This window comes from Podarcis gaigeae (assembly GCF_964106915.1).
Source record: "Podarcis gaigeae genome assembly, chromosome: 10".
Classification (NCBI taxonomy): domain Eukaryota; kingdom Metazoa; phylum Chordata; class Lepidosauria; order Squamata; family Lacertidae; genus Podarcis; species Podarcis gaigeae.
The window spans coordinates 12,068,460-12,085,297 of NC_139686.1; the positions used below are offsets into that span (position 1 = coordinate 12,068,460).

The window sequence follows — 16,838 nt, forward strand, 5'->3', positions numbered from 1 at the left end:
CCAAAGATTGTATATGTAAACACTTAAGGGATACCCTCAAACTGTCCAGTCCAGCAATTAAATCTAGCTTTAGTGAAAACCCAAAGCAGTATTTGAGAATAGTTAAATTCTCCAAGTATCTAGCATGGCTTCCTGACATGGGGGCAAAGAAAAAGCCCAGATAGATTTGGAGGCAGGAAACCATTCAGGCAAAGGACACAGAATACCAAATATCAACGTTCTTAATCCAGCAAGCACTAGTGGATTTCACCTGGCAATTGCCCAGGGTGGGCCATGGGGTTTATGGAAAAACTTAGAAATTGTAATTTGTTTATCAGGCTTTTAAGGTTTTGAATGTCATCAAGGGCACCTGCCAGTGAACGTTTCCTCAGGTAAAGACCTCAGCCAGGGCCGGCCCTATCATTTGGCAAAGTGAGGCAGCAAAATATGGGTGTCCTGAAAAGGCAGCACATTGCTGGTTACTTAATACATTATTGTAATTGTTTTTAATGCCAAGGATTAGGAAAGGCACGTGTGGGGCTTCCTCCTGCCTCAGGTGCCAAAATAACTTGGCTGGCCTTGGATAATAATGCTCTTGGGCTTGAGCCCAGGGGAGAGGGGTGCCATTTGCTGCTCTGCCTCAGGCAACAACATTTCTTGGGCCAGCCTTTGCCCTGGTAAGACAAAGAAATCATGCCCCAATAACTGACAGGGGGATGCTTCTGGATTGCTGAGTTTTGCGGGCACTGAGGCTGCTTCTGCTGAAAACCAGCTTGTGCCAATGTCATTACTAACAGCAGCTGCGATCTTGGATCCACTTGGACAGAGAGCATAAGCGCAAATTCCTCATGCTTCGTTTACCCTTTCTCCAATTTCGGTCTGGTCTCCAAATGGCAATAGATCGATGTCAGGCTGCAGAGAACATGCATCTGTGACGGCTTTGTACCTGTTGAAGGAATAGAAGAAACTTGATGCGCACAAAGGGATCTCTGGGCAGGGCCAGTGCAAAGACAGGAAGCTGATTTTAACTAAGTTACATCATTGCGTCCATCAAGCTTGATACTGTCTGTGCTGAATGACTGCAGTTCTTCAGGATTTTAGGCAAGATCTCTCCCAGCTGTACCTGAACCTGCTGGCAACTGAACCTGGGGTCTTCTGTATGCAGGTTATTTCCTCTTCCACTCAGCCATGCGGCAATGGGGAAAGTTTATGGTCACAGCCTGACAGACACTAGCAGAGCTAATAGCAATTTTTTTCCATCTTGTTTTTGTGGCTTGTGCTTGACTGCAGGCTGGACTTAGGTCTGGCTTTTACTCCTAGGCAAAGAAGCTTCCAGACTGTCGTCAGGTGATTGACACAGGTGAGTGACTCTGGGGTTTGTGTGCAAATCAGGAGCTGGTCCATTGCCTGGATTCAGTTCCCCACTCCTTGCAATATAAGTGCAAAGGTTCGAATTACGGGATGTTGCATGATCTCAACATCACAATTCGTGAGACAACAGGGAAGACTGGGCTGGAGGTGGGAGGGAATACCTTTTTTGCTCGTATTTTGTCATTTCACACACAGTTTTATTGTGGTCCATAGAACCAAAATACAGAGTACAACAATAGTATATACCGTATTTTTTGCACCATAACACTCACTTTTTTCCTCCTAGAAAGTAAGGGGAAATGTCTGTGCGTGTTATGGAGCGAATGCCTGCGTGTGGCGGGGGGGATCTGCTGCAGTCGTGAGCAGAGGATCCATGGTTCCCCTTCCTTCCCTCCTCCGTGGTTACAAAGCATGGATCCACATGGATCCTCAGGAATTTTGCATTGGGCTACTCCAAAATCACTGACAGATCACATGTCTGTGGCCACAGCATGAACCACAAAAATCATATATCCACTATTTTGTTTAGAATATTTTTTTTTCTTGTTTTCCTCCTCTAACGTGCGTGTTATGGTCTGGTGCGTGTTATAGAGCGAAAAATACGGTAGTCATTTCAGGGGCACTGGGATGGGAAGATTTCCTGATGCATTGCACCCATCCTCCAAATTAGCAGTTGCCATTCTCCAACTAAAAAATCCCCATTGGGAATCTTTACGGCTTTGCTCTTCCATCTTCCTTACCTGAGCAAAGAGCAGGAAGAAGTGCGGCTGTTAGAAGCATTATTCCCTTACCTCTGCTTATTAAATGGGCTGCCAAAGGTGATGTTTTCCTCCACCGTAGCATTGAGGAGCCAGGGCTTCTGGGCTGCATAAGCCACAGAGTATCGGTTCCTGGTGGGAGAGGTGAGTGTGTTAGGAGCAGTGGGCAGGCAGAGCTTCTCCTGCACATGGTTTATAGCAAATTGGTAAGAGACAAATGCAAGAGAAAAGCAGATGTTATAACAAGAGTGAAAGGAAGGGAAGGTTTTTTTCCCAGGAGAAGGTTACGTTAAAGGAGCACCCATTCCCTGCCACTGCTTTTTCCTCCCATGATTAACTCCAAGTAAAAATGTGTAGGGCATGTGCCCTGTTTACACTAATTGTCCACTCTGACACTGGGCTCTCCAGTGGTCATATGCCCAATCAATGTGTTCTTTACAAGCAGGGTTCAGTATGATTTCAAATTGGGAGACACGTTGAGATTCCTGCGTTGCAGGAGGTTGGAGGAGATGATCCTTGGGATCTCTTCCAACTCTGCATGTGATGGCCTGGGATTCAGACTCAGAGGCTGAACCTGAGGAATCCCAGCCTGCACAGGTGTCCCCACCTCCAGAACCAGCTGAGCCTGAAGGGTCCTCACCTGTGCTGGATCCTCAGGTGCAGGCGTCAGCTGAGTCTGCTCTGGTCCTTGAGGTGATGGAGGACCCATTGCCTGCAGGTGCTCCACTCTCAGCCCCGTCAGGGGAAGAGGAGGTTGCCTCTGGGTCCAGTAACCCTCCTGCCTCTCCTGAGCTGCAGAGGCTCAAGGCAGAGAGGCAGAGGGAACTAAGTTCCTGCAGGAGGAGTGCTCACCTCCAGGCCAGGAGAGGCGAGTCACCTGTGGACTGGGGCCGCCCTATGCCTCGGGGCAGATAAAAGCCAGTCAGCCCCAGTCCCAGGTTGCGGGAGCAACATTGTTGGTAGCCTGTTCCTGCCTGCAACCTGCCCTGCTCTTCTGTCAGAGTTCCTGACTCCTCCCGACTCCCCGCCTTGGACCCAGCTACAGCTTTGACGGCCAGCCTCCACACCGCACCATCGACCTCGGACTGGATTCGGACCTCGCCTCTCGGTTAGACCCCAGGATCCGCACACTGCAGTTCTATGATTCTATCAAGTTGAACTCCAGCTGCATAGATTCCACCATCTAAGCATAGACATCAGGTTCCGTAGAATTGCACATATGTTGGAGCATGCACAGGAGGCTAGTCAAAGACAGAAGCTCTTGATGGTGCCTTTGCGAACTCCAGCCATTGGTGGCCACTTCTGCGTTGATAACTGCCAAAAGAAAGCTGAGCATGCTGGGCTGCAGAAGAGAAATGCAAAACAGCGGGCCTTGCTCAAATGGCTGGTTGGAACCATGAACAGGAACACTCTTGTTAGGAGGAAGAATATACTGCAACATTTTGTTGCAGGTCCCACCTGTAACATTAATGTTCCATCCTTTTTCAGTGATAGATCTCAAGGCTTTCCCAGGTGGTAAATGACCCCTGGATGGTTAAGTCCAGTCAAAGGTGACTATGGGGTGCGGCGCTCATCTCGCTTTGCAGGCTGAGGGAGCCGGCGTTTGTCCACAGACAGCTTTCCAGGTCATGTGGCCAGCATGACTAAACCGCTTCTGGTGCAGCAGAACACCGCGGCGGAAGCCAGAGTGCACGAAAACGCTGTTTACCTTCCCACCACAGCAGTATCTATTTATCTACTTGCACTGGTGTGCTTTTGAACTGCTAGGTTGGCAGGAGCTGGGACAGAGCAACGGGAGCTCACTCCATTGCGGGGATCAGCAAGCCCAAGAAGCTCAGTGGTTTAGACCACAGCGCCACCCACTTCCCTATTCCCAGGTGACCTCCTACTGAGATATGGATCAGTATCAGACCTCCTTTGCTTCAACAAAACTGCAGCATCAAGTGCTTTCAAACCATGCCCTGCAGCCTACATACAACCTTCCCTTCCAGGTACTTACTGAAGAGGAAGATCATCATGGTTTGCAAGCTGCCTTTTGGATTAGCTTATCTACCATTATTGACCTCATGGCTCAGGGACAGTCAATGTTGTGCCCTCCATATGTTGTTGGACTACACTGTAGTTGCTGATCAACAGCCTTAGGCAGCATAGCCAAAAGTCAGAGATGATGGGATTTGTAGTCCACCAACATCTGGAGGGCATCACGTGGGGTTCCCTGTAATAGAGGAACCCCGGATAAGCTTCAAAGGAACCCAAGATGGTGCAAATGGCGGTTTGGAAAACTCCTGGTGCATCATAGCATTTAATGATGAGCATATAATAGTCTTTAATATTTGACAGTATTTAACAGCTGGCATGCATAAAAAAATCTATCAGAATTTGATAGATAACATGCATTGGTATTAGTATCTGCCAGCGTTCCAATAAGTTGCATGCAATAGAGATTAGTATTTGACATTTGACAACTTAGGTGATTTCTTCTCCGGTCAAAATCAATACTATCAAATTAAGCCATTGTGTCATTTGAATGTTGCAGTAAAAAGCCACATTCAAAACACAACTACAAATTCAAATATTGAATTCAAAATTCCTCATTCAAAATATGTATAACAACTATGGGAAACGCACAGCATTTAGGGGGGGGGGAATGCTGGCATTTGTTTCTTTTAAAAAGTGCTGCTACGTTCCATCACAATAGGTTTTCCACAAGTTCCACCGGCAGTTTGATAAAAGAGATATGGGTGCTGTGAAAACTGAGTGTTAGTTAGAAGCATTTAATGTAAACTTAGCAAGTTTCCGCATTACAGGAGTTTAGAAGGCACAAAAATGTGATGGGCAATGTTAATTTCCCTTAAGTTATCAGGTATCTGATAACACAGTGGTTCCCAATTGATGCCACAAGAACTACCAGCAGAAGCTGAAATGAAAATTCATCTTAGTTCATAGTGAATGTCTGTGCAATCCTATGCAGGTCTGCTCAGAAGCAAGTCCAATGGAACTTACTTTCTGGTCAGTTGATAATAGGGTTGCTGCCTGATTCACTGAAACTTGGGAATGAAACTCGAAGAATCATGAAAGGTTGTTTATGTGAAGAAGGATAAGGAGGAGAGGGCTGGTTTGTTCCTCTGTCACATGAAGTCACTGGTTCTTGGAGGGTCTTAACTGTCCAAACTGGGTCTTAAAATTTCTTGCGGCTCATATTCGGATATTTACTTGACCAGGACATTAAACCCACCCACCTCCAAAAAAAGATTGGGAACCACTGCATTGGAGAAGTTTACTAGTTAATATTCTCTAGCAAAGTGTTGTAATTGGGGTAAGGAAACAAGGTGTTGGTTGTAGAAAAGGGAGGGATTCAAAATAAGAAGATTCAAGAATAATACCTCCGGCTTGCTTCAAAAGAAGACTCACTTTCATATCCACTGCAAGTTATGGTAAACAGTATTTTAGTGGTAGTTGGTGAAAAGATAACAGCAACGAGGTGAGCAAATTTCACATACTTGGGAGAAATATTTGAAAGCAATGAATCAAACTCCTGATGCTGAAGAATAGGGGGGAAGACATTTGCATCTGCTACCGATATCAGAACACCACTCAGTTGCGACTGTAACAAGATACTGCAAGAAATTCTGACCAGTTTTGCACAGTTTCCATTTTGGAACCCCCATCAGCAACTAGTACAATTAAATCCAACATGGTACACACTGGGGAAGCATTTACATCCCCCCCCCAGTGTGTGTGTAAGCTCCAATACTGGCTGTAAAAGGTAAAGGTAAAGGGACCCCTGACCATTAGGTCCAGTCGTGACCGACTCTGGGGTTGCAGCGCTCATCTCGCTCTATTGGCCGAGGGAGCCAGCCTACAGCTTCCGGGTCATGTGGCCAACATGACTAAGCCGCTTCTGGTGAACCAGAGCAGCGCACGGAAACGCCATTTACCTTCCCACCAGAGCGGTACCTATTTATCTACTTGCACTTTGACGTGCTTTCGAACTGCTAGGTTGGCAGGAGCAGGGACCGAGCAATGGGAGCTCACCCCATCATGGGGATTCGAACCGCCAACCTTCTGATAGGCAAGTCCTAGGCTCTGTGGTTTAACCCACAGCGCCACCCGCGTCCCAATAGTGGCTGTAATTATTATTAATAATAATAATAATAATAATAATAATAATAATAATAATAGCATCTCATGGGATTTGAGATATTTGACCCTCCATGGGATGTCATAAAAAGTCCTTCAGGATCCCATGCACTCAATTCATCTTTACTGAGATCTCAAAAAGAGATATCATTCATATGAGATCCTAAGGACTCTTAACTTTTTGTGGGATCTCCAGGTCTGAGTCAATATCCCTCATGATAGGCAAACCTCTCTCACGCTTTGAAGATTGCTGACAAAGAGGAGAGGGGGCTCCTTGCAAGGGTTGCAGGAGACAAACACAGGATACTTCCAGACTACTTTTTTTGGGTGGGATTCAATCACATGCTGGCAAATTCAAGTCATGCAATTACAGTTGCTTGAGAAGGTCTTGCACAACAAACCCGCTTCCCTAAAAGCTCAGGCTTTTTGCAGTAAGGAAAGTGATGGGGGGGAATGCAATGGAAAGTGTGGGATGGCATTTGCTTTGTGAAACGCCATATAACGCCTCCCCACAAACAAAGCAGAATGAACACTCATTAAATCTCCAGCATTGTCTAATCTCCCTGCAAGCAAATTGGGTTCAGTGCTCAATAAACAGGTCATATGTAAGCAGGCTAAATTTATCTCCAGCCCTGCAATTCTTTATTTCTGTGATCCTATAACTCCATATGCTCTTTGGTTTCTTTATGAACACCACAAACTTCTGTTACGCCCAACTGTGAATTTAGTTTTCTGGCGTGCTTATTTCAAAGTCCCACATCATAGTTTTGAACACCTGTTGGGAGGGAAAAAACCTTTTCATGTAAGACGTAGTCTCCCTCCCCAGTTTCTTATCCTTCCCCCCCCCCCCGACCCCAAATTCCTTAAATGACATGTAAACAGCATATTCATGCAAATGACAATGGTGCTAATTACGGCTTCACAGCTTAATATTAATGAAGGTCAATGCTTCACTGCAACAAGTAATGGGTTGGGCAGGCTAAAATCACACCTGGTAGATGGAAACACATATAAGAAGGAAAAGGCGTCATTGTTAATTAATTCACTACTGCATGGATATGGACTTTAAAAAAACACATCCCAAGAGCATGAGGCAAAGGTTTAGAACAAATGGAAAAGGAACATCAGCTGAAGCAAAAGACATATACAGTCGTACCTTGGAAGTCGAATGGAATCCATTCTGGAAGTCCGTTCAACTTCCAAAACGTTCGAAAACCAAAGCACAGCTTCTGATTGGTTGCAGGAAGCTCCTGCAGCCAATCGGAAGCCACGGAAGCCCAGCCGGATATTCGGCTTCCAAAAATAGTTCACAAACTGGAACACTCACTTCTGGGTTTGCGGCGTTCGGGAGCCAAAACGTTTGAGAACTAAGCTGTTCGAAAACCAAGGTACGACTGTATATACGCACATTAACTGAATCCTGCTAACCTCAGGGTCATGTTTCTAGAGTATTAGCTGGTTGAGTAACTTGGCATCCCATGCTCAAATGAAGGAGTAAGTTTTCATCAGAAGGTTGTACAAAGTGGGGAGTTTTCTCTCAGAAAGGCAGAGATTCTTTCTTGCTCAGTTAGCCATTTCCCCATTCAGCAGAACAGATTCATAAATTTGGGGGTTTTGTGGATGCCACAAGCTCCTGCAGACACGGGCACTGAGATACACACAAAGCTGCTCACTCTGTTGAGGTGAAAGGAAAAGTCCTCTGTACAAAAACACAGGCCATAAGTCAGAAAGCCACTGGGTGGGCTCTTGATATCGACCACACCAACCCTTCCTGATAGGACAGGTGTGGTGTGGAAGATGCAGCAGGATATGACCTTCTTGCGTTGCTCAGAAGATGGAGATCATGGAGGAGAACATCTATGGTGCAACTTCTATTCATAACAGGGCTGCTCCCTCTACAGTGGTTCTCAGCCTGTGGGTCCCCAGATGTTGTTGGACTACAACTCCCATCATTCCTAGCCAGCATGACCAGTGGTCAGGGATGATGGGAGCTGGAGTCCAACAACATCTGGGGACCCACAGGTTGAGAACCACTGCTCTAGGAACTGGGGCAGGAGTATATCTTTCTATTTTGAGGGCCACATTTTCTCACATTAACCTATCAGGAGCAGGCATGGTTGTGATGAGTGGCACCAGAACCCAAAGTGTCCTGTGCCGCCTTGTTTTCTCTCTCTACCACCACTTTGACCTCTTTCCCCCACTCTCAAAATCCCTTCTCTTCCTTCCTGCTGGGAGAGCAGGGGCAGACTGATTTGCCAGAGACTTGCACTGATCACTTGCAGTTTCCATCAGCCTCGGACAACATGGCCAATGCTCAGGGACGGTGGGGAAATTGTAGTCTCGAGGCCCACATGTCCGCAACCCCTGACCCACCTAGTCTGTGTTTGCCTATTCTGAATGGTAGAGGGTCTCAAAGGTCTCAGGCAGAGTCCTAGCCCCTGTTAGGATATTCAATTCCACCTTAAGTTTAGGCATGACTGTTGTGTGTCACATGCCTGTTTACACTCCAGCACAGCTTGCTGGCAACTTCCGTTTTGTGTATAGCTATTGCTTATGCTGCTTGCTTGGACGTGAAGGGGAGAAGACATGTTTTTCCTTTTGTCCTGATGTACGCTGAATAAACTGCTTGTAAATATGCTCATCACAGCCTCTCCCTGCCGCTTCTGTTGTGTAGCGTTTACTCTGCTGATTAGAGCATGCTCCAGCTTCTAAAGCTGGGCTCGCTGACACCGAACCAAGGACTGGAGATCGCCCTACACATTGGCCGGTGGGCTGGTGCCAGCTGTGGGCTTGCAAATTGCCCCCATTTCCTTGGCTGCATCCCAACAGCCCCCCTGTCTGTGATCTCAATCAAAGATGCCAAGGACCAAACCTTCCTCAAGCAGGGTGTACACTGCACAACATTCAGTGGCAAGCTTATTCACTTTCCAGCTCCAAATTCCTGAAGCAACATTCCCCTGTAAAACCTGCTGGCAATATACAGAAGGATGCTTGGAGGCACTGGGCATACACATATTCTGTCCTCTGGAAATGCTCAACTCTATGAATTTAGCTCTTCTTGTTGTTTAGTCGTTTAGTTGTGTCTGACTCTTCGTGGCCCCATGGACCAGAGCACCCCAGGCACTTCTGTCTTCCACTGCCTCCCGCAGTTTGGTCAGACTCATGTTTGTAGCTTCGAGAACACTGTCCAACCATCTCGTCCTCTGTCATCCCCTTCTCCTTGTGCCCTCCATCTTTCCCAACATCAGGGTCTTTTCCAGGGAGTCTTCGCTTCTCATGAGGCGGCCAAAGTATTAGAGCCTCAGCTTCAGGATCTGTCCTTCCAGTGAGCACTCAGGGCTGATTTCCTTAAGAATGGATAGGTTTGATCTTCTTGCAGGCCATGGGACTCTCAAGAGTCTCCTCCAGCACCATAATTCAAAAGCATCAATTCTTCGGCGATCAGCCTTCTTTATGGTCCAGCTCTCACTTCCATACATCACTACTGGGAAAACCATGGCTTTAACTATACGAATTTAGCTCTAGCTTAGAGGTATTTGTGGGTAAGCATGTGAGTTACTTTTCCAGAGAGTAACAGGGGGTAAAATGCAACTTGTGTCTAAAGGGTGCTGAATGGATAGTATGCTGCTAGCCTCAGTACTACTAAATCTCCATTAACTTCTCCAGATGTTTTTGGTGCTCTTTTCTAACCCTTATAAGATCAGTGGGAAAACTCAAGCATGCAGAATTATGTAGTAAGGGAATTATAGTAGGGATTGATTGTTATGTCACGGAACTGAAACCATTAGGGTTGGATCTGGCAATACCTGTAGGATTTTTCTGAAAACTCCTCTCTGTCAGGCTGTCTGAAATTACCAGCAAAACATATCCACATTTGTTTGTGCCAGGATTGGGAAAACATTAAGCTCCACAATATAACTGCATGCCGTCTTCATAGAAAAGCTTCTAGACCTCACAATCCCCAAATTAAATATGTAATAAGGAAAGATATTAAATAACTGGAATCAAGGGTATAGGTAAAAAACAAAAAAGAACAAAGGAACAAAGCAGTTACGTTTTTTAACAGTTGTGCCCCTCTAAATACATCTGTCAGCTTTCCTCCCAAGGCTAACTCATTGATCAGTTCATTCATTAACCCTATAAATGCACCAAAGTGAAGGAAATGACAAACATACCGGTTCCAATGAACTTTGCCTTCCAGAGCTTGCATCTCACCAAGAACAGCAAGAAGGAGAGAAGATTTGCCACAGCCAACCTGACCCACAATCATTGTCATTTGGCCTGCAAAGCAACAACGGACTAACATTAGACCCTTTGACCCTTTGACCCACCAATAACTGAATGGTCTTGGTTGCTTTGATCATAACACGCATGAATGGTGAACGCTTGCATATATGAATTAGATGTTGATACAATTGATTGGCTGCTGTTTAATTGCTATTACCTTTTTTAGAATCTGCTGACTCTTTCCTTATTTGTCAGTTATAGAAGAAAGGAAAAGAGAGGAGGAGGAGAAGGAGGAGAAATCACTGAGTCAAATAGAGACATGATTCTGCAGAATTTTGTCTCATTCATTTCAATATAACAGATTCCTGTTTCAGGAAGCTTTTAATGTTTGATTCCCCCCCCCCTTTTTTTCTAAATGTATTTTTGCTGGCAACCCAGTCAGATGGGTGCAGTATAAGAAATAATAATAATAATAATAATAATAATAATAATAATAATAATAATAATAATAAAAATATTAGTATTAGTATTATAAGTAGGCTACCTAGAAGTAAGCCCCATGGAGTTCAATTTAGTATGATTGCTGCTTTATAGTGCAATCAAAATGTATGTCTGTTCTGAAGTAAGTCACATGGAGTGTGACTTAATCCAAAGTAAGTGTGCATAGGATTGCAGCTGTTTTCATATCTCCCATTAGCACTGGTGGTTTAAACACGCTTGACTTTTTATTAACAGACATTTGTGTTCATCTATAATCTGTATCTGTGTGCTTGCATGTTTGTACGCAATAAACTAGGAGTGAGGAACCCGTTGTTGAACTCAGTTCCCATCATCTCTGTCCTCTGCCTGGGGCTGATAGGAGTTGGGGTCCAACAACGTCTGGAGGGCCATAACTTCCACACCCATCCTCTAAACCATCCCGGGGCTATGAGAGAAGGTAAGATAAATGAAACAATGTTGAAAATGTGAGGTTATGAATTAATCATACCTGTGGGAATTCTGATATCAATATTGGATAATGTGGCTAAGCCACTTCCCCAAGAGAAGTACCCGTTGGTCACCTGCAATAAATACCACATATTAGAACCACAAGAACATGCAACCATTATACTGAGTATGTGCATGTAGGAATCTATATAAAATAATCAACTCTTACAAACCGTATTTTAATATTTTGTTGGAAGCCGCCAGAGTGGCCGGGGAAGCCCAGCCAGATGGGTGGGGTATAAATAATAAATAATAAATTGTTATTATTATTATTATTATTATTATTATTATTATTATTATTATTAATAAAAAGGTAAAGGGACCCCTGACCATTAGGTCCAGTCATTGCCGACTCTGAGGTTGCGGCGCTCATCTCACTTTATTGGCCAAGGGAGCCGGCGTACAGCTTCCGGATCATGTGGCCAGCATGACTAAGCCGCTTCTTGCGAACCAGAGCAGCGCACGGAAACACTGTTTACCTTCCTGCCAGAGTGGTACCTATTTATCTTGCATTTTGACGTGCTTTCGAACAGCTAGGTTGGCAGGAGCAGGGACCGAGCAACGGGAGGTCACCCCGTCGCGGGGATTCGAACCGCTGACCTTCTGATCAGCAAGCCCTAGGCTCTGTGGTTTAACCCACAGCGCCACCCGTGTCCCTTATTATTATTATTAACTAAACTGACACTCGTGGCTTTGTTTCCCCATAATACTACCCCATGGTTTGTTAAACCATCATTAGCATGGTGTGTGAAGACGGCCCAGCAGCTTAGCTGTGGTTTATTTATTACCATTAAGCCACAGTTTCTTTATTGATGCACAAACCTTAGCTTCTGTCAATTATGTCTTGGTGTTATGTGTGAACTCAGCACCCTGCCTTAACCATGGTTTGACTTTCAAACCCCAGACACTTGCCTTGCTAAAAAGGCATGAGGCAAATTGGGAGCACTTGTTTGACTGAACTTTGGTGAAACAAGCCAAGGTTTGCTTGAACATCTGTGGCAGAACTTGTGGTTTGTTAACCAAACCATGGCTTGGCATTATGTGAAAACCAGGTTGGCCAAAGATGTTCAAAACCCAGGAAAATGCCACAAGAGTAAGAATTACAAAGGAATGAGGGTTTGTTTTTGCGGGGGAGGAATCTGTGTATTTCACATTAAACACTGGTTTCAAACTTTTTCAGCCTAACATTTCATAAAGCACATAATAACAAGGGTACAAAAACAAGCCCAGTAACAGCTGGTAAAATACATTTTATGCCATGCAAGTCACTGGGGCATCAAAGGACACAATAATAACGCTGAGATGAAAAATGGTTCTTTAAGAGAAAACCGACCCAGAAGAAGATATTCGTCATCACTTTCCTGGTTAGATGACCCACACAACAACACAGCATCTGTCTTATCTGCCTTGAGCTTACACGCAATTCATTAATTGATTGATTAATTGAACACCTGGCAGCGGATGCACTTAAAAAATAATTTGTTGGCTGCTACTGAAAATGCAAGTCACCTTGATAGCGCAGTCATCAATGTCTAAATGACGGGTTGGAATCCTTAGAGGAGGCTCATAGCTGTCCAGCTGGTGCCTCAGCGGCTGCTTTCGATTTATGGCTTTGGAGGGCTAGGCAGGTCGACAGCAGGGAAGAAGGAAGGAGAGACGTTTTGCAGGAGGTTAACACAGTAAGATAATGCATGAAAGGTATAGAAGCTACGCATAGCAGTAAAAGAAGCATTTCCTCCTGCGTACAAAAGGAACAACCCTTCTAAGACAACGGCGGCTGCAACAAATCTCCTCAAAACAAGGAAAGGGGCTTCTAAAAAAATGCTTTCAAGCTATTTTGTATCGCTGTATACATGGAGATTTAAATCAGCCAATCCCTCTGCTTATTCATGTGTTAAAATGCCTTTCTGTGAAATCAAGAATGTCAATAACTATATGCAATAACCAAGAGGATATTCAAAGTGTTATCTCAAGTGTTCAAAGACGCATTCCATTGATGCAAAAACATTCAGAGTGTGAGGCAGGGCCAGTGAGATGTGTGGCTTCAGGTTCCTCGCCACTGCTTTAAATGTATCCCATTTCACTGTGTTCAAAATGTACTTTTTATAGCATTTCATTGAGTTGTTTTTAAGCAAATGCAATGAACTGGGGCATCTCCACAAGGCAGTTTGTTGCAGGTTCTGTGCCATTGGTGTGCGCAAATATTTTTTTGCAATGTCCACACCATGGCATCCTCTTCAAAATGCCATCCTGTTCCCATTCCTCCCTCATTTAATTTGAATTTGCAGTTTCTTTGGAAACTCTGACAAGTGAAGAATAACCACAGAAATGGTCCCAATTAAAAGGATGTGAAAATATGGGATGGGCTTTCAATGAGGATGAAGTTGTGTGGATGCTGCAAAAAAAAAGGTGAATGCATGCATAAACAGCATCAAATACAAATGTGCCTGGCATGTGCAAGAGTCCCAGCGGTGACCTGTAGGAATGGGAGGTGGGGAATTCAATTCAGTTCACATTTTAAAGTGAATCTGCCTAATTCACACTTTCTGAAACAATATGGGACTGAAACGCAGCCATCTGCCAAAACTTGCACATCTCCGAATTTTGCAATGCAGTTTTCCAGCAATGTGTACAAAAATGCATAAAATGCATATACTGGTGAAAACATCATGCAAAAATGCATTATACTGTGGGCAATTTATCTGCAAAAATGTGTATTGTGGGCAAAATTGCATACAAAGATGTGCACATTCAGGGGGAAATATTGCAATGGATGCTAATGAATTTTCATGAGGATCTCTTTTTTTACTATTGCAGACTGATGTGAAAAATGAGAAACTGTAATTAACAGATTCCCTCATCCCCAGTCACTAGTGTGCTTGGTTCAATATTATAAAGAGAGAGGCACTTACAAGTCCCGTGTGCTTCTTGCAAGACTCGCATGTTAAAGCAGTATCTCCATTTCTCCAGCTGTCATCTCCAATCTCATCACTTATGAGAAATTCATTCAGTTTTTGCACACTGGGACAAGACATGGAAAAAGACAAATGGTTACAAGTCATAACAACACACTGAGAAACTACTGAATAACAATTGCAACATCTTCATGGCATATGGTGTAATCCACTTGTTCCAACCGCATGTTTCTTGGCACTGTGACAGATGCTCTCTGGACAAACAGTTCGTCACAGGGCCAGAAGCACTTGCAAACTGTGCCATTTCCAACTGAGAGTGGCAACGCTGCAAAGATCCCACAATTATTTTCTCTCCAATGGGAAAAGAACATGTCTACACTTTAAAAGGAGGGATGTTCTAGTCCAGTCATCATCCTAACCTTCTAAGTTGGGAATTTTGGTTCATATGGGGAAGAGCTCAAATGCAACCCCTCGTCACCTGAATTTGCACTCGGGTCCTGCTTGTGAGCTTCCCATAATAGGTATCTGATTGGCCAGAGTGCTGGGCTTGATGGACATTCTTCTTATCTTAGTTTAAGCTGGTACATGACAAGGAAGAATTTTACCTAGCAGTGGACAAACTTTCTTCAGCTCGATTTAGAAATGGGTCACCCATTACGAATATGTTTGAAGAAGTCGGGGGCCAGGGGGAGGACTTACAGAGATGATTCTTCAACATCAACTTTGTTGGACTGGTCATGTTGTGTGGATGCCTGATTATCGTCTTCCAAAGCAACTACTCTATTCTGAACTTAAAAATGGAAAGCGTAATGCCGGTGGTCAACAAAAGAGGTTTAAAGACTCTCTCAAGACAAATCTTTTAAAATGTAGCATAAACACCAACAACTGGGAAACACTGGCCTGTGAGAGCTCCAGTTGGAGAACAGCCTTTACCAAAGATGTCATGGGCTTTGAAGACACTCAAACTCAGAACACAAGGGAGAAATGTGCTAAGAGGAAGGCACGTTTGGCAAATCCGCACCGTGATCAACTCCCGCCCGGAAACCTATGTCCCCACTGTGGAAGGGTGTGGGGATCCAGAATTGGCCTCCACAGTCACTTACGGACTCACTGTTAAAAACGTGTTTATGGAAGACAATCTTACTCAACTACGAGTGATCACTAAAAAAGATTACATTGGTTTAAAATTACCTTTCTATTTTATCCAAGTTTCAGGCACTAATCTTGCTCAAGCATAGCTTTCCAAACACCCATAAAATGCCATTTTTAAGGCTCTCGTGAGAAAGCCTGGAACTCCCTCATTTTCTATTCTGAACTGGAGAACTTTGGGGGTGATAAAGCACACCTTATATTTGACAAGCTGCCAAGATGTGTATTTTTGAGCCAGGCATTGCAAAACATGGTGACATCATTGGAGTTACTCTGCGCTACCCTGCTTATCTAGGGGGCTTCCAGACCGTTGCTGTTTTGTTGGTGGGATTCAATTGCATACCAGCAAATCCAGGTTGTAAAATTAAATGTATATGGCATTGTTGCACAACAAACCCACTTCGAAAAGAATCTAGACTTTCTACAGGAAGGAAAGTGATGAGAAGATGCACAGGAAAGTTTGGGATAGAAATTGATTGTTGCAAAGTTGCACAACCTGCCTTCAAAAAAAATCAGGATGAATGTTCAATAAGCAGGTTGATGGCAATCACCCTGGTCTTTCAAATGACCACACTCCTAAGGGAGTTTACATTGACATAAGCTAAGATTCCTTCTTTAGTAGACTGCAATGGTGCATTCAAAATTCAAATGGGATTCATTCACAGAAACCCATAAAAGGTTGTCTACCAGTGCAACACGCCTATTCCCTAAATGAAGGATCTTGGCAGACCCAAGTAACCACTTAGTTATCCTGGGAATGGAGCACTTAATTCTATATGCTAATTGGATGGGTGATAATGAGGATAGAGTGGCCCAGTCTATATTCACTGGTGCATTGCCTTGGCTGAAGGGGAAAAAATAAGAGGAGGAGGAGGAGAAAGCTTCTTAAAGGTTGAGATTTGTCTTGGCAAAAAATGGGATCTTTGCAGAGCTCAAGTGTGCAAAGCAAGACAGACATTCTCTACTGGTGTTACAGCCGTGCTAAATATAGCACACACAGAGAGAGAACATTTAAACAAATAGAAGGCGGGTTTGGAGACTGGAAGGAAAGATGGAAGATACCATGTTTAGGGTTTGAAAGCAACTTTCTTCCAGACTTCTCGTTGGACTGACCCCTCTGCTCCCCACCACCTCAGCTTCCTATGCAGTTGATTTCTGTTCAGTTTAGGAAAAACAAAGATAATTCAGAATCCGCACAAAGAAAAGGTCAGATCTGTAACTTACCTAAATTCTGTGCATGTATTTTTCCTTTATTTTGCTTGCACTAACCACTGCCTCATTGGCTGGGGCAAAGAATTACGTAGGGCAAAAG

At 44.2% G+C, this 16,838-nt stretch overlaps 1 protein-coding gene across 17 annotated transcripts in view; it reads right to left on the bottom strand.

Annotated features, from left to right (window-relative positions):
* ABCC9 (ATP binding cassette subfamily C member 9) overlaps nt 1-16,838 on the bottom strand; it is an 88,251-nt gene that overhangs the window by 40,261 nt on the left and 31,152 nt on the right. For 6 of the 17 annotated variants that reach the window (XM_083699845.1, XM_083699846.1, XM_083699834.1 and 3 more), the window contains 7 exons: nt 14,375-14,483; nt 12,972-13,082; nt 11,464-11,536; nt 10,424-10,529; nt 5,492-5,530; nt 2,142-2,240; nt 841-925 (listed from right to left, as the gene is read on the bottom strand). In XM_083699845.1, coding sequence (XP_083555971.1) covers nt 841-925; nt 2,142-2,240; nt 5,492-5,530; nt 10,424-10,529; nt 11,464-11,536; nt 12,972-13,082; nt 14,375-14,483 — 622 coding nt within the window. Of the gene's footprint in view, nt 1-840; nt 926-2,141; nt 2,241-5,491; nt 5,531-10,054; nt 10,094-10,423; nt 10,530-11,463; nt 11,537-12,971; nt 13,083-14,374; nt 14,484-16,838 lie in introns of all 17 variants that reach the window. The other 11 variants (XR_014555554.1, XR_014555555.1, XM_083699838.1 and 8 more) reach the window with 2 other exon arrangements.